General features: G+C 38.4%; 2 protein-coding genes across 5 annotated transcripts; one reads left to right on the plus strand and one right to left on the minus strand.

Annotated features, from left to right (window-relative positions):
- Nucleotides 1-27: 27 nt before the first annotated feature.
- LOC106657572 (DNA-directed RNA polymerase II subunit RPB9) lies at nt 28-1,407 on the minus strand. The gene is made up of 3 exons (XM_014379162.2): nt 1,020-1,407; nt 760-833; nt 28-681 (listed from the first exon to the last, which is right to left on the minus strand). The coding sequence occupies exons 1-3, from the start codon at nt 1,149-1,151 to the stop codon at nt 492-494; spliced, it is 396 nt and encodes a 131-aa protein (XP_014234648.1). The 5' UTR covers nt 1,152-1,407; the 3' UTR covers nt 28-491.
- A 2,794-nt stretch (nt 1,408-4,201) lies between these two features.
- On the plus strand, nt 4,202-21,562 carry LOC106657573 (broad-complex core protein isoforms 1/2/3/4/5-like). Of its 4 annotated transcripts, none has more exons than XM_014379166.2 (4): nt 4,202-4,676; nt 16,633-17,328; nt 17,456-18,023; nt 18,323-21,562. In XM_014379166.2, the coding sequence occupies exons 2-4, from the start codon at nt 16,771-16,773 to the stop codon at nt 18,634-18,636; spliced, it is 1,440 nt and encodes a 479-aa protein (XP_014234652.1). In that variant the 5' UTR covers nt 4,202-4,676; nt 16,633-16,770; the 3' UTR covers nt 18,637-21,562. The 4 variants fall into 4 exon arrangements, with proteins under 4 accessions (XP_014234652.1, XP_014234651.1, XP_014234649.1 ...); XM_014379165.2 differs by lacking the exon at nt 4,202-4,676 and adding an exon at nt 8,310-8,902; XM_014379163.2 differs by lacking the exon at nt 4,202-4,676 and adding an exon at nt 15,717-16,128.
- Nucleotides 21,563-25,749: the final 4,187 nt, after the last annotated feature.

Genomic DNA, 25,749 nt, shown 5'->3' on the forward strand with positions numbered 1-25,749 from the left:
TTATTCAATAATTGCATAAAATAATAATTTTAATTAACTTATTTTATTGTGTCCATATATGATTTTTCTTACAAGCTATTTACAAATATTCTTATTGATATGGTCTGAAACATTTTGAGCTTACACATTGAAAAATGAACAGAAATTAATCATTTGAGATCAAAGTGAAAAAAAATAAAAATGATTACAATGAAAGCTTGTATGTATTCGTATGTAGTTCAATAAAGGACCATACAAATCATTGAATTGAAATATTAAATATTATTGGTTTTCCTCAAATGATATTAATTTTCTATAATTATAGATTTCAAGTGTAATTCTTTTCTACAGTAACTAAGCTAAGAATAATTCATTTTGTAATCTCCAATATCTTTTGAAAAAATTTCATAATCAACTTGTCATTTTTACAAATAAAAATCTTTAAAAGAAATTGGAACACAAATTCAACGTGTATTCAAAATGTGTTCAACGATCGCCAGCTGCATAATCAATTATTCGGTCCATCTATGGGTACACTGTTGATTGGTGCACACGTAATACAGCCTCATCTCTTCTTCAGCTCGTCTGGTTTGTGCTTGGAAAAATACAGCCTCTCTGTTTTGGCATTTTGGACATGGATGCTCCTCCGTTCTAGGCAAGGTTGGATCCGATGTCACATCTGCTACGATATGAGTCAACTCGCTGGAAACAAAAGGAACAATTGTTAGACACCGATAAATACTGATTACTAAAGTCTTTAGAGAAAAGTTGAATACTCACTCAATTTCGTGCATAATTTTGTTTACGTATATGCAGCTGCTCTCAGCCAGGGTTCTGAACTCGCAATTTCTGCACTGTAACATTGAAAAATCATTGATTAAATTAGAGCTTATAACTCTACTGCATAGAGAACATTCTAGCATTAGAATACAGAAATTTCACTGCAGCATGCAGACAGTATATCAATATAACCTCAAAAGTAACTCTGTAGTTTAAAGCTTTTAACGAGTACAAATAAGACAACGATCGACAAGACTTACCCCGTACATAAGGACTTTTTGATTTTTGTCCTCTTTCGGATATAGCATGTTGTTGCATTCTTGACAGAATTTAATACCAACGAAACTCGGCCCGTCCGAGCCAATAGTGTCGTCGTTTCCTCTTTGAGACATTTTGAATCGCTTCGATTTAAACTGGGGATTATAAACAAAGTGAACGAGAGCTTTAACTCACTCGTGCGCGTAATGACAAGATTGTTTTTTTACGTCAAAGCGATTTAATTCTCGATGCAGAAGAAACTGTCTGTGAAACTACTGTGGGCACATATAAACAAGTCGCAGAAGGCCTCGGTTAACCGGTGTCATCGAGTTCCGATCGATCTAGTACGAAATTCATCCGCTCGCGAGCTTTTACATGGCATTTCGTGGCGCTGCCAGCTGCGCTACGAGTCCTGCGCCTAAGCCCATTACAGCACTTTGATCTCGTCCTGATGGCAGTTTACAAAGTTCACGAAAAGAAAAAAAACGTGCTCTCGTGTACGCGCGAAACTTCAAAATCGTTTTTTTCTCCACGATGTAAGCGTTTTATATTGTCGTTACATGATGCATCGTTCTGTAGTTATCCGTTACGCGCGACGCTCGTGAATTCGAATCCGCGAAGAATCATCCCGATTATTTTGAATTTTTAACGTTAATATAGAATAAGTTTATGTAATCCGTCAGTCATCAAGCTCACGCATCCGTAGCAGCATCGAACACTGTGCCCCAAGTAAGATGTTTTTTCCCAATAAAGCATTTGCAAAACTTCCTCTTCCTCCTCGCAGCTAAATAAAAATCATCGTCATTATTATTGTTATTATCAATTCTTGAGCGTTCTCATCGTCGTCGTCGGACCATAGCAACGCCCCGTTTTGCCGCATATATACATAATAAACTTTCAACCCCGCTCGCACAAGACGTGTCTCTCTCTCTCTCTCTCCGCATCGGCAGCACTACTATAATATTGCTGCGCTCTGCTCACGAGAAGCGCTGAACTGCTGCAAAAGTCGTCGGCGGCGGCGTCGCGCGATTGGCAGCAGCTCTCGACGTTCGCAGCGTATAATACAGAAGGGGTCGTCGGTGTCGTGCAGGCGCTAGCCTAGCTAGGCTACACACGACGACGGGCGTTATAAACTTTATATCGCTTTTGCATAAAGTATTGATTATACATTTGATTCTCCGCTTGTGTGTGTGCACACACGCACACAAGTATACACAAACGTATGCGTTATATATATGCGCAATCATACGCCTCGCACAGTCTGAAGAGCAGCTCTCTGCTGCTGCTGCTCTGCGTCTCTTCTCTCTCTCGCACACATACATGTGCGGGTAATACCACTGTAGAACATGGCTAGTGTAGAGCAGCAGTAGCAGCAGCAACGGAGCACGCGAAAGTTGCGGCTGCACAGGTCTCTCTCTCTCTCTCTCTCTCTACTAGGAGAGTGCCTAGATATTGATTTTGTACCAAGCCCCTTGCGCGTATATACGACTACACACATCTGACATGCGGGTGTGGGATGTGTGTGTATGTGTGCGCGCTTTTAATCGTCGTCGTCGTCGTCGTCGCCGTCTTGACTGCGCTGTGTTGCCGTACGGCCTTTAATAATGTAAAATCTTCTTCCGCGCGTCGAACGCGCGCGAAGCCTCTCTAGCCACCCTTGCGCGAGTTTCCTTATCAGACAGCTCCGAATAAAATAAAAAAAACGTATGCTCTTATGCGAAATAGGAAGTAAGGATAGGAAGTAAGCCGGGCTCTTCCTTCACCCCCTTCGGCTCGTGGGGGGATTTGTTTACATCGCGTCCGTCCGTCTGTCTCGCTCGCTCGCTCCGACGAAACTTGGCGCGCCGCTTTATCTCCTATCTTATACGCTACATTTCGGAGGGCAAAGGGCAAAGGGATACAGCAGCGGAGGTACATGTGCAGCAGCTGCTGTATATAGGTACTACTATGCAGTGCGCGCGGCTTTTATTGCGCGCGCGTTACATCTCCCACGTTGTCGGCTCGGCGTCGGCGGCGCTTTTGCCGTGCGCACACGCCGGAGCTTTTACAACCTTGGCTTACAACCAGCTGTGTAACGTCGGGTAGTCTATAGATATAGGTAGGTAGGTAGCACGAGGTAACGTAGTAACACGTATAGGGGAAAGGGAGGAGGTGGTGGTGTGCATCTCTCTCCGTGTGAGAGAGTAGATTTTTGGGGGTGTGTATGCGTGCGGCAGCGATGACATATAGCACGCCGGAAGACACGAAGCTTGCCGAGCTTGCGAGCAGTGAGAGCCGAGAGGGAGAGAAAGAGTTAAAGTGCACTTTCGCGACTGCGAGCTACGGCGCAGACGCGCCGATGCAAATAGTAGTAGTAGTAGTAGTGCCTAAGAGAGAAGAAAGTGCAACGCGAAGGAGTGAGCGAGAGAGTGAGTCCGCGACGCCCACTCGCACCTATATGCACACACATCTACACGTTCATAATGTAATATTCTCTCGCTCTTCCATCTCCGTTTCTCTCGTTCTGCAGCAAGGCGCGCGCACAGACATTCATGTGTATATATACGTATATATACACACGGTGGCGCGCGAATGTGTTGCTGCCTGCTCGGTACGCGCGAAACGTACCATGCATATAGATATAACATCGTAGAATCGTAGAGAGAGAGAGAGAGAAGAGAGGAAGCAAGAGGTAGTGCCTCTCTAGCATACACACACACTGCACCGTGCTGTCCGTGCGGTATAAACTCTCGCTCGGCAGAGACGACGCGCAGATATTACTCCTCCTACGCGCGCGAGCGAGCGCGCGCTGATACCTACTCAACCTACAACACCCGCTGCTACTACTACTTGCAGGCTCTCGATGTCTGACTAGTCCTTCGTGTCGTGTTACATCCTTTAATACGCGCCTAACCCCTTACATATACAAGTCCTGCGTTGACTGAGATTTTTCGAAAAAGTCCGGCCTAACAGTGTGTGTACGTTGAAGAGGAGAAGGTGGTGGTAGTAGAGCACAGTGCAGTACACGACGACGACTCGCACTTTTGGCGCAGCGCATATACACACAGCGTGCTTACAACGTGCTGCTGCGCTTGCGACGTAAATATACATAGGTATATAGATATAACATTGGCGCGCGCCAGAGAGGGAGAGAGACAGAGTGAGAGAGAGAGAGCTTTACAACACGCGGACGTTACAGCACGTTTTTTTTCCCTCGCGCTGCTCCGACTGATATTTACGTTGCGAACGTTCGTAGTTAAAGTGCAGCTCGTGCAGATTTTCTTCTGCTGTTATTGTTGTTGTTGTGGTGGTGCGCGGGTGGATCTTCAAATCGTTGTTTCTTGCCGTTGAATAAATAATAATAATAATAATAATAATAATAATAAGGGTGAATAATTTATCGTGCGAGGTGGTGATTGTGAATTTCGACTCGTCGGGGGAGGACTACAATTTTCAAGGAATAATTAAGAAGAAAATAAGGAAATGGGTGGGAGACAAGCTCGGTGTAATCGTCGTGACAATTGTTGCAAGTCGCGCCCAGCTGCCTAGACGTTGAGATAGAGAGAAAGAAGTTTTGGCAACGTTTGAAAATAAACGCCGGTAGGATCTCTGGCTCCTGCAAAATTAAATCCACACACAGTGAGAGCTTCGAGGAGGATTTACAACTCAGTCGGTCTAAGGTTCGTGTTCATTTATTACAACGTCGTAGACGAGAGTAGCGAGTGTTGTTTGTTTTTCAGCCCTCCAGTGTGTGTGTGTGTGTATACATATGTCTGTATACCGAACGCACACACACTCTCAACAATCTCAACCCTAATATTGTACACCCACACGCAACACACACATGTACGCGCGCGACCGACGGGTATGGATTTTTTATTATAAAATGAATATATAGACACACTCCGTTCGTCGTCGTCGTCGTCGGCTGCGGCGGCGTCGACGGCGGCTCGACCAGCAGCAGCAGCAGCAGCAAATATCATTATATACCCCTCTGCTGCTTGCTGCTTGCTGCTGCTGCTGCAAAGTCGTCGATGAGTCGCGCGCTCGACTTTCGCGAGCAAGCCTCGTTCTTTATTTAACGATGTCATTTTAATTATACATTATTATATATATCGGCGGGGGTCGCCCGAAAGTTGAATTTAATTAGAGGCAGAGATTTTTTTTTCTACTTTGCTTTACTTTACTTTCGAGCTTTTTGCATATAAATAAAAAATTTCGTACATAGAACTCTCCAAAGTTTGCCATTTATGCATGCAGCGATTGCATATTATATTATACATCTTAGCAATAATGCATATATTTATTCGTAAAATATTACGTATACAATATACAGTCGCTGTGTACGTATACGTCGTCTGCGAGTTTACGTATGGATGTATGTTTTTGTGTACACACACGTATGCACACACATGTGCAGTCTGCTCATACAGCTGCATCTGTCGCGCGTTCTCTCTCTCCACGCACACGCATATATTATTATAGTTTTAAGTCGTATATATTTTTAGATTGGGAATGATTAAAGCGTGACTCACTACTCTCCCCGTATGTGCGTAAAATCTCATGCGTGTATAGTAATATCACACGATATAAAGTGCGTTTAGCGCGATATAAACATCGTGCCACGTTAATGCGACATTTTCGTATACGAATTTTTGTTTTTCTCGTTATAGTAAATATATATTAGAGTATTAAGGAGAAAAATAGGGATTATTTATTTTGGAGGGGGTTGAAACTTTCAGTGCCTGTATATAAACGCACACGCAGACACGTACACACGTACACACAGACAGAGAGAATTTCGCAATAGCAATGTTACTCGCGGTTTTATCGATTTATCGCCAACTAGCAAAGTGTAGTAGTATAGTTACTGTATATATGTATGTATGTTGTTCCGAGGAGAGAACCCGCCTTCTCAACTTTTGCGTTAACTTTCTTACGTGCTATATATACGGTATACACTTCTCTCTCTATATATATAATACCGCTATATATATACAGATCGCCTAATTACTTTTGCGCTCGCACAACACACAATAAAACGTAATAACCGGGGCTGCCTCCGAGACTCGAGCCAAACTTTTCGAATTATCAATATATAATAATATACTACACATTTATTTTTTTTCTCTGTTTTAATGTATATTTTCGTTGTTTTTGTTTTTTGGTGCATGAATAAGCAGCGATAATGACTATATTACCGTCGCGAGCTTTATATACTGGTTTTGTACAAATATAAAAAAATTTGTCGATAACGCCGGTACACAACATTATAGATTTCTTTTTTTTTCTTTCGTGACTTTTATTTTTGTTATCTATCGCGTCGCACTCGTGCTTATATGCTTTATTTTGTACAGAAAGTGCCATTATTTGAATATGAAGGAGATTATAATATTGTACATTATATATTTCTCTCTCCGTCGATGTTTATCAAAAATTAGATAAGAGAATTGAAGAAAATAGTTGGTGCTCCAAAAAGGTCGATGGTAAATCATGAATTTTTTAATTCTCTTTCTCCTAGTTATTATTTTACGCGGTACACGTATATTAATGCATGATTTCGACAACGACGAACGGCTTCGCAAAATTATACCGTGAGAAAGACGCGGATGTTCGAAAATCGTTTATTGAACTCTCGCGTCTCCTCGCGTCATCGCGCCGCTCTTTCTCTTCGCGGCGCGCGAGGACTAATAATATGTAATCGCGACTTCGGCGTGGTTCCCCCCGATCGATTTACGTGTTAGGGTAGATTTTTGCTTTAAAATAAATTTTATTTATATTTTTTTTGGTTTTCCATACTCATCGGCAACGGAGTCGAATTATTATATCGCCACGCGTGCATGTGACACACAACGCCGGCTTCTATCTCCCCCTCTCTCATATACGTACAATACCGATGTGTAGTCGGGTTCGAAAAATGTCAAAAGCCACCCTTGCGCGCGCGCGATTACCAATTGCGCCACATCACGGTCCCTTACTCTTCATCCCCATTCCTTCTCTCCCACCGAGCAACAAAAACTATAATCCCCACCATCCGTCCTTTCCTTTTTTTTTTCATTTTGCTAATTTTAAAAAATGTTCGGACGTAATGCGCGAGGCATCGTCGTCGCGACCATGCGCCTCGAAACCGAGCATCGCGAAAAAGACCTGCGACGCGATCACTCGGCGCTGCGCCAGTAGATGTCAGCATGGTGTACGTAAATTCGCCTCTTCGCGATGAAACGCTCTGTCTCTAGTTTACACACTAATGCCGCGTTATTTTACAACGATGCACCGAAATGAATCGTAATTTCATACAACGAAGAAACGAACAAAAATAATAATAACGACGAATGGACGGGGGACGAATAGAAGGGATTAAAAACGATTCCCGTCGTTTTACCTCGCATCGGTCTCTTTCTCGCGCGCGCGCGAAATAGTTACGATATATATATAGGGAGAGACAGCTCCCACGCGCCGGCATATCCTCGCGCGCTATGTACGTTCTTGCATCTCTCTCGATCCCTTATAATGCCGCATCTCTCATCGTGCCATATACATAAAGTCCACTTCGTCTTCGTCTCTCTCTCTCTATATAATACGTCTCGTCTCGTCTCTCCCTCGTCGCGGATCCGCGGCACATACATAACACAGCGCGTATATTATTTTGCGCTTGCGCCGATCCGTCGCACACAGACAGACACGGGAACTCGGCGAAAACTATATTATCGCGGCACCGCCGAAGTCTACAGTCGGAGGCGCACACAACAGAGAACACCCCTCTATGTATGTACGTAGTTCTCCTTCTTCGGCTGGATGTGTGTGTGTGCGCGCTCTTCTCTCCCTTTCATCCTTCCATACATGCATAGACACGGACACGGAGACAGCGCGAAATACTCCCGACACTGTACTTTTCTCTCTCTCTCTCTCTCTCGCGCGCATCCATCTCTCTATACACACACACACACACACACACACACACACACACACACACACACACACACACACAAACATGAGTGGAGGCGCAAACTTAGCAACACACACACATATAGACACATACACATACGGAGTCGAGCCGAGAGCGCGCGACTAAGCCCTACAGTACGAAATGTCTACACTACAGTGTGTTACAGTACTCGTCGTCGCGCTGATCGTCTCCGCACCGAAAGTGCCCCCTCAGACATATACATTACAAATGAATATACCTTGTAAAAAATAAATAACAGTGTAAAAAGAGTCGCGACAAAACAAAAAAATAAAAAAAAAATACGCGACAACAACAAGCGGCAAACAAAAACGAAATAAATATTTTTTCAACGTGTTAATAATAATACGCGAGACACGAGCTTTATATTTATAACTTGGCATAACTAGCATGGTGAGAACATTTTTTGAACAAATCTTCGATTAGAATCTTCCATTAAAATAACGCCAGCTACTCTCGCGTAGCGGTGGTATAAGTAGAGACTGTCAGCCTTTCGGTGTCTTCGTTTATTATTACGTGTAAAGAAAAGTATATGCATCGCTCTAAGTGCGACAATAATGAATAAAATCTAACGATAATAAAAGTGTGCGACGTTTGTTATACCAGTGAATAAAGGATTGCAGCAAAAAAAGTGTCTTCTATACTTGGTTCATTTTTACAAAACGACAGATACATACAAATATATTTTTGAGTGCAGAAAAAAAAACAGTGCAAGTACACATATATTTTTGAGAGAAATCTTTGAGAGATTATACACGAAACTGCTTCGTACGTACACGGCGTGTCAGAAAAGCACAAAAAAATTGCTCGCGTCTCGGCAACAAAAACAAGAAGACGATTCTTCGCCGCCTCTCCCCCTGATCTCCGTTTTCGGAAATAACAGTTCCGAATAATAATCTCGTGCAACATCGGCGTTGTCAATAATCATTCAAGCTGGACGCCGTAAGTTATTTTGCTTTTACACCTTTCCCATACAAACGTATATCGAATGTAAGACACACGCTAAAATCCTTGTTTATCAAAGCTAAATTATATAAATTTTCCGAGAAATTTGTTGTAATACCGTCTTTCTCTCTCTCGAACTCCGCTCTTTATTTGCCGCTCGCGCCGTGGCGATCGAACGCGCTCTAATTTAACAGTGAAATTTTGTTATTCCAAGAAATTATGTATACGTATTAATGTGTAAACTATATACGCTCGCCGCTTGCGCGCGCGGCTGTATAATATAAACTTCGGGTTCCCCCCTTTATACAAAGCCGTTAAAATTCAGCATTAACAATTGGGCACACACACACACACACACACGAGCCAGCAGCAACAGCGGCGGTTGGTTATAGAGTTTGTTTGTGCGTGTGCGTCTGTGATATGCGCGTGTATTATAAATACGTGAATCATGGTTGTTGCGCGCAACGCAATAATAAGACACCGCAAAGAAGCACACGATGTATATATAAGAAGAAAAAAAATTTTTTTTTTTACTTTTTCCATGGCGCGTCTCGTCTATATATTACATTAAAATACTGGAACTTTCTCTCTCTTCTTACTGCCGCTGCTGCTCTTATGTGCTTCTCTTTCTCTCTCTCATGGTGTGCGAGCGTGTGTATATATAGGCGCCTATATGTGTATCTGATGAAAGGGGGACCATTGTTGCTTGCAAATTGGGGAGAAGCGAAGTAAAGCAGCAGCAGCGTCGTCATCGTGTGCGCGTCGCAGCCATAGCGTTTATATATTATAACAGAGAGTTAGTTTGTACAATATTCGGAGTCTATATTATACTATGGCATAACCTCGAAGGAGAAATGTTTAAAAGAATGCTCCGATCCTCGTAATTTCCGTTCGTAAAATTGTACAGGCGAAACAACGCATGCACCGTTTATACGTACATTGCGTGCTGTACAGCAGCAGCAGCAGCGCGACAACGTGCTTTTCACCTATCTCTTAATTTCGCTCTCTCGCTCGCTCACCTGCATCAACCACCCCCCTTGTGTATACATACACACACACACGCTGTGTATGGAATCGGTGTGTGTGTATACACGAGCTGCAACGCGCGCTACGGAACACGTGATTTTTTTCGATCCTCTCATCTTTCTCCCTCTACTGTGCAGCAGCTCGCTCGCTAGAGTCGGCACTTTGTGTATATACCGTGTGTCTGTCTGTCTGCGTCTCGAGGCACGCGTACCTATATATATATTTCGCCGGCTCGCGAATAAACGTATACTATTCGCGTTTTGCAGCATATATAAGTTTATTTAAGCCCGCCGCCGAACGAAACTAACAAAATGGTTGTCTCTCCTATATTATACTTCCCCGCGCGCCTCGAGCTTGGGACTTGGGTATTATAGACTCTCTCGAATGTTCGTCGCTTTTATTATTACAACAAGCAAGCAGCAGCATAGCACACTTCGTGCGTGCGTGTATTAATATCATTTGAAAAATTATAATAATGTACCGAATCCGTTATAGTTGCTCCGAACGCGCGCGCATATTATGATGTATGCGGATACATACATACATGTGTGTATATTATGAGTCGCGCGCGAGACCTCTTGAATTTTATAATACGTCGCGTCGATTGTTCTCTCTCTCCTCTCTTTTCTTCTTTCCTCTTCTCGCGAGAGCGTCTATTATAATCTTACTCTCCGGCGCTTGCTATAAGCGCGCGCGCGTCTCTTTGTTTGTAACTTTTATACGAAATATTAGTCGTCTCCTCCAACACATCCTCCTCGATTCCGGCTCGAGCATACGTATATGCGTGTGTGCTGCATATACGTCTAAATACGTTCGTATCTGGCTGTATGTGTGTGTGTGTGTGTGTGTGTGCAAAAGCGAGAGAGGAGAGCAATTTTGACGCACAGAATCGATTTCTTTGTCGAGTCTTAGGTTGGAGAATATGTATGTATATACTACATTCGTATATAGTAGGGGAGAGAATGAGCCGAGCCAGAGAGAGAGATTCGAGGAGAGTATATACGTAGTGGGAATTTAAAGATTCCTGCATGTATGCGGCGGTGGTGGTGGTGGTGGCGGCGGCGGCGGCGGTGTCGGCGGCAAGAGAGAACCTCTCTGCTGCTGCTGCTGTTGCAGCGCGTGTATTATTATACTTGTGCGCGTTGCACATACACAGGGCACACTTACACACTATCAAACGCGCGGCGAGAGAGACCCAACGCACATTTTATGTAAAGAGCATCGTGCAGCGTGCTGCTGCTGGCTCGCAGCGCCGCGCGCAAACGTTTTTTGTTATAAAAAGGGCGCTCTCGCCGCTGCCGACTGTACGCGTGTGTGTCTGCGTTAGCATTAAATATGAGAGAGAGAGAGAGAGAGAGAGACGGCCATGTTTGTTGGCAAAAGGAGAGCTATATATAAAAGAAACTGAAAACGACGAGGGAGGCATAGTTAACTAACTATATGGAAAAAGTCAAAGCTACCACCACCAGGGGCTACATCGGCTATATGAGACAACAAACTTATTATACACAGTGCTCGCACACGAATACACAGCGCAAACTTCTTTTTTTTTTTAACATATAGAGAGAGAGAGAATATTCCGACAATTTCGGCGAATTTTATAATATGTAATGCTCGCGTTGCCGGCGTCGCGCTGATGTGAGAAATTTTGCGTTAATTCTCGGGGCTTTTGAAAAAAAAAACTAGAAAAGAATATTATACGAAGCGGAGTGTGCTCCGAAGTCGTAGAAGAAGAAAAAATATTATACACAATATTGTAACATAAAACTGCGCCAAGGAACAAAAAAAATTTGTAATGGAAGGAATTTTTTCTTAGAAACACTTCTCAAGGTTTTATAAATATCGAAAGTTAATTATTATTTACGCGAGAGGCAAGCGCGACTTTACTACACGTGTATGTATTATGATTATGATTATTATCCGCCTCTGCTGATCCTGGCCCGAAATCCAAAAAGGAAATCTACAATATAATATAATGTTGCAAATACGATATGTAAACCACTTTTCGGACAATTTCTCTTTTTCACGGTCATCATATATTCCCCGGCGTATTATAACGTTGCACGATTATATTGTTGCTCGAAGCAGCAGCAGATACATACATCCAAGTGGTATTTGTATTATTTTTGTTTTCGAATCTCACCGTCCCATATATCATTAGAAAAATAATAATATTGAGCAGTCTCTACCGTGAGCCGCGTAAATAACGCGCAAAAATAAATAATAACAAAAATTCGAGTCTGCGCCGTGAATACCGTAAAGGCGAAAAATGTATTATACATTCTTTGTTATATTCTTTGTTTATCCTGTGCGCCTACACGATCGTACACATGCGCGGCGTATGCATAAAACGGAGTCATTCCTCCGTTTTCTTTCAGGATATCTCGCGCGCGCGCGCGAACCAACGCTGCCACTGTACCGGGCGGCATAACATTATAAACGTGTGGAGCACGCATACAGACGTACGCACGCACTCACTCGCATGTATAAAATTTTATTTTGTTAATTTCTTCTTTATTGGGTTTTGTGCGCGGGTGAGAGACTCTATATATACTGCTAGTTGGTGCACGCGCTGTTCTTTCTCTCGCGCACATACAGCACACACTCATACACGTATATAAAACGATATATAGTTTATACTTCTGCGATGTACACTTTTGCCGCTGCTCGGGCTCTTATTATTACAACTCCCCCTTTTTCAACTTTTATATATATATAAATGTACGTGTGTATTTGTCTCTATCGATGTATGCGTGTTGCTGCCTTCCTGCTGCTGTTGCTCGTATATATACGCTTGGCGCAAAGCCGGGCTCTCATGCTTCTCTCTCTCTGAGCCTTCTTCTTTGAAGGAGCGTACGATGGGGGATATGTATGTGTATGTTTGAATGTATGAAGCCGGAGCACGTGTGTGTGCGAGTGTGCGTGCGTCATGTATAGTACGTACTATATATACACGAAGAAAGACTACGTAAGGATTGATGTGCGATGTACATTATTTTGTTCATACTCACTCGACGATGGGATTTTTCATAATAATAAATATAATCATAATCATACGCTGTTGTACAAGATTTACAGTGATCATGTACTTCGTGCATTGCCGCATGGATTATTATACACGTGTGTTTTATTGCACATAGTTTTTTTTAATCTCGGGCTAGGCCCACATTTTATTTTTCCCATTACAAAGAAAAATTTTCTTTTGAAATTTGACTCCGATATTAGAATAAAAACTAACCAGTCATACACACACAGTTTTTATATTATAAAAATGTTGAAGAGAAAGTTGGATCGGAATGAACTTTTTATATTGTATATCCATCCATCCTTTGTGTGTTCTAATGTACTTCTATAAGCAGATGACTCATTCTCGTTATATATATACGCTTTTATACATCTGTCGTTTACTTTTATATATATAAATTGTACCAATGCTACATATATACGTGTGTATAAATGATCGTATATGTGTGCGTGTATAAAAATTGAGAATGTGGTTTAAGTAATGTACGTTATAGATGTTTATACGGAACGTTAATACACACGAATCGAGTATGTACACGAGACAGGCGCGGAGCTTCAGAAAAATAATATGGGTATTTCGTTACGATTTCGGACAAATATTTTTGTCCCACTTGAATAGTTAGAGCAAGAAGACTTGTGTATTATACGCTATGGAAAAATTTTTGTTCAACGCCCTGCGTCGTTTAAAAAAAAAAGAAGTCGTGCCCGGCTTATACGGAGACGTGTCTTGTTTGTAATATTTCTCTCTTCCAACCATTTCGTTCGAAAATTAATGTTCGTTAAAAAATTTCTAGAAATTGTCCATATCTTTACACAAAATTACTTTCAATTCACGAGATAGAAGAAAAAAAAATGAGATCGTTATCCTATTGCTAGGTGGGTGTGTCTAGGTTAATTACTATGCGCGTGTACAATGGAGAATCTGTAGAAAAATGATATGGTAATGAATATGTAATTGATGCATCGGAGTGAAAGTGAGAATTCTTACGCCTGCGAGACTTATAGTATAATATCCGAAGAAAACCGACCCTGATACATGCTTTATGGATCCAAGCTTTACTCCTTGAAAGCTCCTGATTTACCCCCCGATTCAGGGGATCAACATCCCCGTAGATGAAGAATCGATTATTACAATGGTTATTACGATGATTTTTTTGTAATTTTTTAATGAATACGGTCCTTTTGAAGAATAGTCAGTTATACCTCAAATTACATAGAAAATTTCCAAATTCGAAACGAGAAAGTTATTTTCTCCTTAACAAACTCTTCGATAACTTCGATATTCCTGTAAAGAAAATGTTGTTCGTCAATTTTTTCTTTCATCTTGATTTAATACTACCTCTTATTGCACGCTAAAAAGGCATTAAAAATTGTTTAAACAATTTTGTTTAAACAAATTATCAAAATTAATGTTTTTTTTTTCATGAATACTTCAGCAATTAACTAAATGATGACTCGCAACGATGCCGCGATCAACGACTTTGTTAAACATAAGATGTTTAATAACTCGAAATTTAACAACTTTAGAAAAAATGGTCAAGAGGATTTTGTTGTTTAGAATCGTCCAATTAACAATAATTATGCGTTGTCAAATCAAAAAACATTAATTTCGACCAATTGTTTAAAAAAAATTGTTTAAACAATTTCTGTCCTTGGATGAAGTTCACCTACAACTAAATCAGTGTTTAGTGCGTAATTTTACGAGAGAATATGTTGTCTTACAGGGATGTATATTGTTTTGGGGCAGTGGAATCCTTTATTCTGTTTCAATGTCAGTCACCGAAACACGTTTAATAATTTTCATTTTCATAAGCACATGGAAATAAAATAACCTTATTGAAAATTAAACATTGAATGGTAATTTTAATAATTCCGAAAATAACCAATAATTTATCTACGATGGTAAATTCTATGCATCTGTTACGCTGCAGTTATTTTTGACGCATTCGAAGACGCGATGATAACGATAACGGAGTGTCATCATAATGAAAAAAGGAAGAACGACGATTTACGTTCGATCGTTGTTTCCTCGTGCAGGGCGCATTTCCTTAACCAACAATCTCGAGAAACGCCGATGTTAGCGCTTCGGAAAAAAGTACGTTACTGAAAAGTTGCTGCACATACATATATATTAAAATTGAACAAAATGGAGGAGACTCTCGAATTAGTTACTTTACAGTACGTAGTACGTACTATTCCGACGCGACCGGTCTTTAGTAATCCCGGGCTCGAATCGAGTCGATTTTTAAAAAATCCCGATTACCGACATGCACATGGAAAGAAAAACTGTTCATATTTTTTAAAGGTTAACAAAATTCCCACGTGCATTGAATTATTGTACCGAGGATTTGTTGCGTAGCGCAGTCCGCAGAGAGAAGGAAGTGGCGTTAGATATAGTTGCGCAGTTGTTACAATATTCTACAAGCTGCAAAGACAAAAATCCCCCCTTCTCTTCGGTCCTCCCTCGAGCGCCGTGACATTGAAAATTTTTCGGAGTGCAGCGCGCGTACGATTTGTTGAACAAAGATAGAACGATTTTTCCGACTCCTTCTCCTATTCGCTCGTAAATCGCAGTTGATACGTTATAATATATAGGAGTACATTTGTAATATCTTCCATCATTATTCTAAGCGTTGCCTAAAAACTTTCAAACTTGCGCCTTACGTGTTGCGCACAGTGAAGAGGCGCGCGAGAGGGGAAAGTATAGGCTCCAGGAGTGGTGGTAGCTTCGAGCACATTGAGAGCAGCAGCAGCAGCAGCAGCAGAAGCCACAGAGACAGACTACTAAAATAGTTAGTCAACCCACAGCCATTGTAACGACCAGAACGTAGACTCTCTCCGTCTTCCATTCACACAGTATATGTAGAGTGTGCGATAGTTTACGCGCTCAAAGCTATAACCGAGCATTTTTGTTGCAAGAAGCGCGCGCGCACGTGCCGCACGGATCGTTTTTCCATACAATATTTTTTAGGTTATTAACAAACATTTTCGGCGGGACAAAGACATTGGAGCTAGAGTGTCTTTGCTACTCTTCTTTGGGTTGTTAATTGTGTTGCACTGTCTAGTGTGTGTGCGTGATTGAGTTAATATTCTCAGTTGTGTGCACTTAGCTGCACGAGTTTATTATAGTTTTGCCCCGAATTATTTCGCCTATTTCTGCGATCATGTCTGAGGTGAGTTGATAAGTTTTTTTTTTTTTTTTTCAAATCGGAGCTAGAAGAGGGATAGGGCTAGACTTCCGCCTCGGAGTTACTCCTTTTTTTTTTGTTTTGATTTCTTCTCGCTCGCACGTGTTTTGAGTCGGCGGCGGCTCTCGTGACTTCGAGTTGGCGTGCGACGACTCACGTGTGGAATATTGTGTTTTTATGCGTGGATGTATGTGTAGCCGCTTACTAGGAAGGCACCGGTGTTTGCGCAGACTTTATAATCTTTTCGAGTAAAATCGAGTTTTACTTATCTCCGCGGTCCACATAAGTATTACTTCCGGTCTGGCGAGAGATGTTTGAATGAAAAATATAGATATACCGCACCACGTGTTTATATCTAACACCCACCGCGGCGACACTGCTTGCGTTCATTTCGGGATTTTCCAATTTTTATAGTACAATTTAAAAATACCATATATTAATTTTCACCGGAAGCCGATATTTAATTTTTATTTTTCTTTGCTGCCGCAGACAAATTTCGAAACGAACGAGACAGGCGCCGCAGCCGCGCAGAGGGTCGAAGACGCGAACGTCAACGACGACTCTAGCAATCCATCGTCGCCCTCACCATCCCTCTCGTCAGCGTCTTCAACTTCGTCCGAAGAGAAGATGGAGATCGCTCACGCCCCGTCGTCACCGCTGGCCATGAACAACGAGCAGCAGCAGCCACAGCTATCGGCACAGCCGCAGGCTGCACCCTCACAGCAGCAGCAGCAGCATCAGCAGGTTGCTCCCCAATCACCCCAGCACCAGGTACAGCATCAGCAGCAGCAGCAACAGCTGCACCATCAGCAGCAGCAGCAGCAGCAGCATCAATCTGCCCCTGCTAACGCCGGCAGTGGCATGCAGCAATACTGCGTCTCCTGGAATTCATATGCGTCACATTTGCAAGGAGCTTTCCCCAAGCTGCTGAGCAGCGAGCAATTTGTAGACGTTAGCCTGGCCTGCGATGGGGGTAGTTTCAAGTGCCACAAAGTGGTACTCTCCGCTTGCAGCGAGTACATGGAGCGAATTCTGCTGGATCTGCCCTGCCAACACCCAGTCATTTTCATGACCAACATGGAGTACTGGGAACTCCAGGCGCTGATTCAATTCATGTACCACGGTGAAGTTTACGTTGAAGAGGCAAAACTCAGGCAACTGTTGAAGGCTGCCGATGCTTTACAGGTAAATACAGCGTTATCTTATCTTTTAATTGGCTTAATCGAGACCGACTAAATCAATAAAGAGACAGTTGACTTTGATCGATCAGTTCCATTTATAACATGCATCCTTTCTTTCTGCCTATTTTTAGATTCGTGGCTTGTCTGGCAAGAACACCGATTTGAATGGAGCTAAAGATGAACATAACACTCACAATAACATCCACCAGCAGCATGCTCATCACAGTACACCAAAAGTACCTACGAGCAACGCAGCTTCCACCCCATCAGCTTCCAATGCCTCGTCCACTGCTGGAGATTTCCCTCAGGCTGATGACAACAGTGCTGATGGATCTGATTGCGATTTGCATAACATAATTCCAACCTTGCCAGCCGGAACTACTGCTGTTCCAACTTCAGAGAACTTAAGCTATGACACTGAGCCAATCCAAGAAGATATGCATCATTCTTACGATATGAGTCTTGCTGGCGGTTCTTGTGAAACATCTGTTGTAGAAGGTCCTGGTACAGTTAAACTCGAGCCTGATGATCATCATCACAACATGATGGGATACAATGATAAGAACAACTATTCTGTCAACATGGTTCCAGTGAATGCCTCATGCCAACCAAGCAGTCCTTTCCCTGCTATAGAAGGTAATGACTTCGTTGGTCCCAGACACAAAAATATCCAAAATGGTCAGAACGGCCATAACTTAAGTACGTTTTTTTTGTTTATTATTTTCATTTTTTTATTTTTTTATTTTTTTTTCATCTTCTAAATATTTTTTATTCAGAGTATTTTTTGTTTTTTTTCCAAAGATGCATATTATACATTAATTATTAATGAATTATTAACAATGTATAATTAATTATTAATAACAATTATTGATTATTAATAATTAATGTAATTTTGAATTCCAATACAATTTTAGAATCACATTTACACATTTACACATTTACACATTTTTAAATCAATTTCAATCATTACTAATCTTTAAATTTTTTTTTGCCATCAGGTTATCAAAAACGTCAACGTCGCTCAGAAGCTGAACTGAAACTAGCTGCAGATCTTGTATCTCGTGGAATGACGTTCCAAGTCGCTTCAGAACAATACAGTATTCCCATAAGCACGATCCGGTTCTACATGGCTCGCAAAGGTATTTTGCAAAGGCGAAAGCGCGGCCGAGGCTCCAACACTAACGTTAATAACAGTGCAATGATGTCGAGCAATAACATAATGAACAATCAACCAAACAGTCCTACAGGCAATCCACCGTTTCACATGATGAATTATCGTTTACCGGAAAGTCTCAATTCGAGTCTTCAGTAGTCATCAACTGTAAGTGCGTCATCAACATCGTCTCCTCGTTTAAGATTTCATGTACCTGAAGGTCTTGAAATTTTACCGGGGCAGATAATGCAACGTCGCTTTAATGATGACGACTCCCCGCTTTAATTGTTATTATAGAATAGCAAAAACAAACTTCCTACACGGTGAAAAATTGATTTCTTGCGTATTAACATCAGCAACAGATCTCAAAAAATTGCATAACTTCATCTCTTAACAGGACATGGGTCTTCTTAATCAATTATTTTGCAAACACATTGAGCCATTTTGAAGAAAAACTGGTAGTACTGAAAACTACCAATTATTAGATCGATAACTCACTCCAATCGTGCATAATCAATTTATCTCATTTTTTTTATCATGCTTTTGATATCTTTTTATATCGTAATGATGATAGTTGATACTGATTGTTAATATTTTTTACCATTTCATATATTCGAGACTCCATCCTAACCACATTGTACATTTTTTTACTGTTATTTTTGAGTAATTCACTGACATTTTCATACATTATGTTTTTGCTATTTTGATTTATTGTTAGGTTTTTAAGTATTATTCAGTAAACATATACCTTACGGTAAAAATCTAGACTGTTATTCAAATTAATCATGACTTACAGATTAATCAATTGAATATTTTTAGCTTTAATTTAAAGTTCTGAACTGACTTTATGAACACTTGTAAATATTAAAATATAATGTTCCGATTAGCGATGATGTTGTGATGATTGCGTGATGTTATCAAAAGGGTGTATCAAAATTAGTTTCACAAGCGAGTACTCTTTAATTTTATACAATTGATTACTATGGAGTGTTTTAGTTACTTTGCTAAGTATGAACCAATATTTGGAGCTTTGATTTCTTCATTTGAGGTACCCTTTTGATTCAAAATTACAGCAAACATGAAGCATTTTCTATGTAGTGTTTCTGGTTTTGGTGTTTAATAGCTTGATACATATTTACATTTGTATGTATATTAACTTGAAGCTATATTGACGAATATAAACAATTATTCGTTTGACAAATGAATCGTGATTAGCATTTTTTGACATAATGCAAATATAAATACCGAAACTGATGCACCTACTCAAAAAATACCTCATTTATATCTTGTGTGAAGGATTGAAATTGAGAAATCACTAATTATCAATTCCACCTATTGTATTATAGTTGAGACATCTGAAAACACATCTGTTGGCTAAAAAAAGTAGTGACCACCATTTCTAAATGCTTTTTTCGTCTTACTTTTGCAAAATAATTACCTAGTTCCTGGTCGAATTGCAGCTACATGGCGATTGACATAAAAAAAAAAAAAAAATGATGGGTTTCCTAGCTTAAAAAGTCGAGAATTGTCGTACAATTGATGGAAACAAACCCTGCTACTATAATATATAAATTGTAGTAGTTCTTTTTAGCCTCGTGTGACGATTGTATTTATGGTGAACAAAATTAACTGATACACTAATAATCACTCGGTAGAATACTGTCTTTGTATACCGAATGAACTAAGTCGTCAGATGTAAAGTAATGTAAGTGTAATAATTAATATTATACCATATACTGAAATAAATGTAATTTACATAGCTATAAAAACAAAAACTTTATATTATAATGAGAAGTGTGAGTTGAAGTTGTATTCTTTAGTATATAGATATTTTTGTAGCAGTAAATGTAGATTTATTATAAAACTCATACTTATAGTAGATGAAAGGCATGACATTGAATGTTGTAAAACTAAAACGTCAAGTATCGTGAAGATAGCTTTCGGCCTCTTAATTTTTAATATTATCGAATAGATGCGTGAGCGGATTAATATTCGTAACTCACTAGTGTATCAACTCGTATTACTCGATTCGGCCCATCGAAATTGCTATTTCATTAAGGAACGATTTGTGTGTGAACCATAAATCTAAATACGAACAATATTTTTTTACTGCCAAATCAACTTTTCACGTATACTTCTTTTCTTTTATAATGTTGATATTGAAACTAACGTCGCTCACAATTTGAGATTGTTTTGTCAATTTTTTTTTATAACTATAGAATGTATTGTTGATTCACGAAAAGCAATTGTAGTGCAAAGAAATAATAAACGTCGATATGATAAAATGAATATTATAATTGTGCATTTATTGAAGCTCAGGAATATTGCACTTCCGTTGCTTTCGAGAAAAATTACAAATTTGAAACAGAAGAAAGAGAAAATAAATCATGACAGTATCTTTAGCTCTGCAATACTTGTTACAAATGCATAATAAAGTACGTATATAAATGATCTGAGAAAGGATAAGCAAACAAATGAAAATTTTGTGCAAAAATAATATTATAAAATGAACGATTGAAGTAACATAGCCATATTTTTTCATAGTCGATGCAATAATCATCCGCAGAATACATTGAATGAATAATAAATGAAAAATGAATCGTTTTAAGTATTTTGAGGAAAGAGTGCCGAATACATACTTATATACTGATAAGTAAAAACAACTTCAATCGACTATTTCTATCGAAATAACGCGTTGCAAGGTTTTAAAATTATTTTTACACTATTTTTTACTACTATTACATAATAAATAGACTTAATTTTTTATGCAGTCTTAGTTAGTAATATATAATTTTGATTGTACAATTAGACTGATCGTACGAACTGAAACAAAATAATACTAATTAAATTGTACTTTTTCCTACATTGCGTTCGAATCATGTTTTTTTTTAAAGTTAATTTGTTATTTTTACTTTTTGTTTATCTCGAAAAAATTATATTGTTGAACTGGCGCTGAAATAAGATGTATACGATTAATTGTTACGCTTTAGCCAGTCGGTATATATTGGGATAAACACGAGTCGATACAAAACAACTTTACGACATATTCCTGCATCATCATGCCAATAAACAATTTATCCTATTAAGCAAGTATTGTTTTTTTTTTATTACTACTATTTTTTGTCATTATCACAATATTGTATATAGCACTCTTTCCGCTCCATAAGCCCATGTGTCTATTTAAATGAAAGAAAAATAATGTAGAAATTATTTAAGAAGTTCCAGTTAAATAGAAAGATTTTATACAGAAAATCTCTATTGAATGAACCAGTATTTAAAACCAATGAAAAAGAGAATAAATGAGAGAAAAAATGATGTAATTAGTTTTCTAAAAATTTCACGCACACAACCCAACCATTTTGACGTTTGTTGAAAACGATAAAAAAATATTAAAAATAGAAGCAAACTATTAACAAAGTGGCTATGTAATTATTACGATAAAAACTATAATAATTCTGGTCTCTCTGAGTGCTTTGAACAAGAGAGAGAGAGAGAGGAAAAAATGCGAAGCCAGTAATAAAGCTCTAATGCACGTTACGATGTGTACATTGTATATTTATTGTAACGTTATATTTTTAACGAAACTTTAACAAAAAGGAAAAAAATTGAAAGAAAAACAACTAGAAAATGCAAAATCCGTGTCATACTCTCCGTGTACTATAGAGATTTTAAAAATAGAAAGTTATAATAACTGTTGCGTAATTATGAAGAATTCAATACTAAATGAAGAAGAAAAAATTACGATACAAAAAAAGGTAGTTATTGTTTCATATACACGAGTTTTGCTAAGCAGCTCTGGATAACTGAAAGAAAAAAAAAATTTTAACACGTACACACCAAGTATGATATTGTAAAACACATGATAATATTAAAATAGAGCATCATGGCATAACATAATGAATAATTTAGGTATTTATGTAACATATACGACGATGAACAACAAATCAAAGCGAAGCAAAGAACGAGAACAAGAATTTGTTGTACAAGCGACGCGCTTGATAAAAAAAAGTACGGTAGAATATTGTATTATCTTGTAGCTGAGAGTATACTCATATGAAGCTCAAGTAGCAGTAGGAAAACTACGAAACATATACGTTCAAGCCAGAGTCCTTTTTTCATAGTTCCTTGCTATCATTTTTATTTTTACTTTTTTCATCCTTAGTTGAGATTTTTTTCTCGTCGCTCCTTCGAACCGCAAGTGTGTCATTTTCTCGCTAAACGTACGAATCTTCTATATACACTGAATTGTAAAGCTCGTAAGAAACGAATAATTTTTTTAACAAACGAACTCACGAGGAAAAACAAAAAACGATAATTTTTAGCCTAATGATAATATATTTAGATCGTATCTTGTGTATCGACTTCGAATGAGCAATCGATGGTATTAAGTTGTAGATAGTTACTGTGAACAAAAAAAAAAATCGTATAATTATCACGATTATGCAAACGACTTCGGCTTCCCGAAATTTTTTCAACAATATATGTACGAAATAATTGGAAAAATTTACTTATAAGTTGGATTATTTCTCGCAAATCGTTTCTTTCGTTACTAATGTAATGCGCGAACTCGAACGATTTACAAAGTATTTTACAATGATGTGTGTATTGGTAGTGATATACTTATTATTATTGTAACGTGTAGTTATGAGTTTTTTTCTTCTTCTTTTTTCCTTGTGAAAAGAAATTTTTTGATATTTTGTTAGTTTTTTATACGACGATGGAAAAAAAATGAAATATTCAACAAAAAAATAAACGATTATAAATATAATGAAGGAATTTATCAATTTTTTCGTTGATATCTTATCTATGAACACACGACAAACTATAAAATATTGAAACGAACATATGTAAAACAATCGCGCGGTGAGTAAACTTTTGGAATTTTTTTTTTATATATTTCGAAATAATTAACAATTATAAGCGGGAAGTCTATCGATGTATACCGAGCATATACACATTTACAAATATACAAACAGTACGGCACTATTTAAGCGTTCGATAATATTAACAAATGAAGTATAAATGACTTTTTTCGGGTTCTAAGATATACAATAAAAATACGCGTGTTACGAAATGAAGAAAAAAAAAGTAAAAAGTATAAATATATATTATGAAAAGTACGAATGTGCGTGTGTGGCTCCATAGTGCGAGATCGGGAGAGAAAAAAAAACACACACACACACACACTCATTCAGACATAAAAATACGTAGAAAGTTTAATTGAACGAGATGATTGTTGGAATATAGTTTCCCATTAAAAACATGAGCTAAACGTTTTTTTCGTGCGAGGCGTGAACCGAGGAAGAATCATCACAGACGAACAATAAACTTAAATATATTAAAAAGTACGTTTCACTTTTTATTAAAATATAAAACGAAACTCAATAACCGAAGCTGTTAAATAAAAGTTGCCTTATATGAATTTCACAATTGTAAAAGCGAACAACACAGAAAAAAAAGAGTACGAAAAAATTGGGTTTGTTTCCTTCCCTTCCCTGATTCTCTACATCTTTATCAATATAAAAAAAAAAACAATAACAAACAAAAAGAAGAGAAGAGAAATCAAATTACATTCGTTGCTTCACAGTGCACTTCTTGTCTTCGACCACTGCTTATACATATTCATTGTAAATTGTTTAGTCGCATATAATTGCAGTTTATGTAATTAAACATTATCTATCTACCAAGGCAACGGCGAACTCGAAAAAAAGTAAAAATAAAAAAGATTTAGCTGTAAATGTATATGGATAAAAATAATTACAAGAAAAAGAAACTGCGATGTTTAAACACGAGCATGCTTTTTAACGTATAAATTATAGTGGCTTAGAGGGTGCAAAAAAATAATAAGCAGATTCTAATCTTACGTCGAAATAAAATCAAGCTAAATAATTTAAACGGAAAAAAACCACATAATTATTGGCCATAATAACATATATGTATATGATTATAAGGCATTTAATCGCTCTCACTTGCGATACGATGAGAAAATGATGAAAATGGAAATTGCAACGAGTGCAATCGATGATGATAATATATGACGACGGTATGTATGTATTTATGTATTTATGAAAGAAAAAATATACATATATAAATACATATATATGTATAAAAGTATTTCTTAATAAAAGGTATTTTAGAAACCAACATGACAAATGTCGAAGAAATTTATTTTTACCGTATACACTATAACTTTGAGAAAAAAAAATTTCGTTTGAACACTGTTGCTCGGCTCGGGCTTGGTGTTTGTTAAAAATTCTCTCCTTTTACGGTTACATAAATTCATTCCCCCCTTTTGTATACCAAAAAATTTCTATTTGCCATATTGTGTTTTATTTTTTATCAGCCGCGCGCGCGCGAGCTATTTACCAAGAGTCCAGAGCGCGACGGTTTTATTTTTTTTTCTATGCTCGAAAAAACTCATACATATAATATATTGTAACAAAAAATGTTCAAGTTATCAATTAATCTTATGTGTGTAATATACATACACACGCGTTGACTTCAATCAAAATTTCGAGCCCGATTGAATGTTAAACAACCATTGGTATCTATTTTTTATCGTTCAACCTAGATAATAAATTCGGGAATAGAGTTTTTTTGATAAATATAATATATAACATTTTAAAATACCTACACGAGCGCGCTCGGCTTTGAACATTATTATTTTTACTTTTTTTTTTCTCGAAAAATTCTTGTAATAATCATGCGAGCTTATTGTAACCACACGTGTATTATAGCTCGGAAGAACGTTAAAAATTTTTATTCACAGCAGTTCCGTGAAAAACTCACTTCGTCATTTGGGATATATTTTGTTGAAAACAAAACACGTTGCCGTACGAGGGTCTTCGAATTACAGACAGGATGACTGGAAAAAAAAAACTTTATTTTTACCCGCACGTGACATTATTAATATGTTCTATTCCATGGCTGTTGGTACCCAAAAATTGTCAATCTTTATCTTCTCAATTTTAAATGTCCAACCAGATTATGATGTAATAGCGCAGCGTATATTACATTAGATTCGGGCAGATAAAAAGAAAAGAGCATTAGAGAATATGAACATATTGTTAAAAAAGGTTCGGGAACGAAGAGCCCGGGACACCGAAGACGAGAAAGATAAAAACTAGAAATTTTATTTACATAACTTAAATAAAGAATCTTCGGGCATCTGGCCTATTTTCTCTTTTAACTATTATATATAATCATTATTATTATTGTTGCTTTACATGCGAGGAGACGCTTCGGGTCTTGCCTTAATTGGGAAAAAAATAA

This window comes from Trichogramma pretiosum, unplaced genomic scaffold (genome assembly GCF_000599845.2).
Source record: "Trichogramma pretiosum strain Unisexual culture from Peru unplaced genomic scaffold, Tpre_2.0 scaffold86, whole genome shotgun sequence".
NCBI lineage: Eukaryota > Metazoa > Arthropoda > Insecta > Hymenoptera > Trichogrammatidae > Trichogramma > Trichogramma pretiosum.

Bases quoted from the DNA above. Each gene is read 5' to 3' on its own strand.
- LOC106657573 (XM_014379163.2), top strand. The intron at 17,329-17,455 runs GTAAATACAGCG...GCCTATTTTTAG, and splicing joins AGGCTGCCGATGCTTTACAG to ATTCGTGGCTTGTCTGGCAA. The intron at 18,024-18,322 runs GTACGTTTTTTT...TTTTGCCATCAG, and splicing joins TCAGAACGGCCATAACTTAA to GTTATCAAAAACGTCAACGT.
- LOC106657572 (XM_014379162.2), bottom strand. From the start codon at position 1,151: ATGTCTCAAAGAGGAAACGACGACACTATTGGCTCGGACGGGCCGAGT. The intron at 834-1,019 runs GTAAGTCTTGTC...TCAATGTTACAG, and splicing joins AAAAAGTCCTTATGTACGGG to TGCAGAAATTGCGAGTTCAG. The intron at 682-759 runs GTGAGTATTCAA...TTTTGTTTCCAG, and splicing joins AAAATTATGCACGAAATTGA to CGAGTTGACTCATATCGTAG.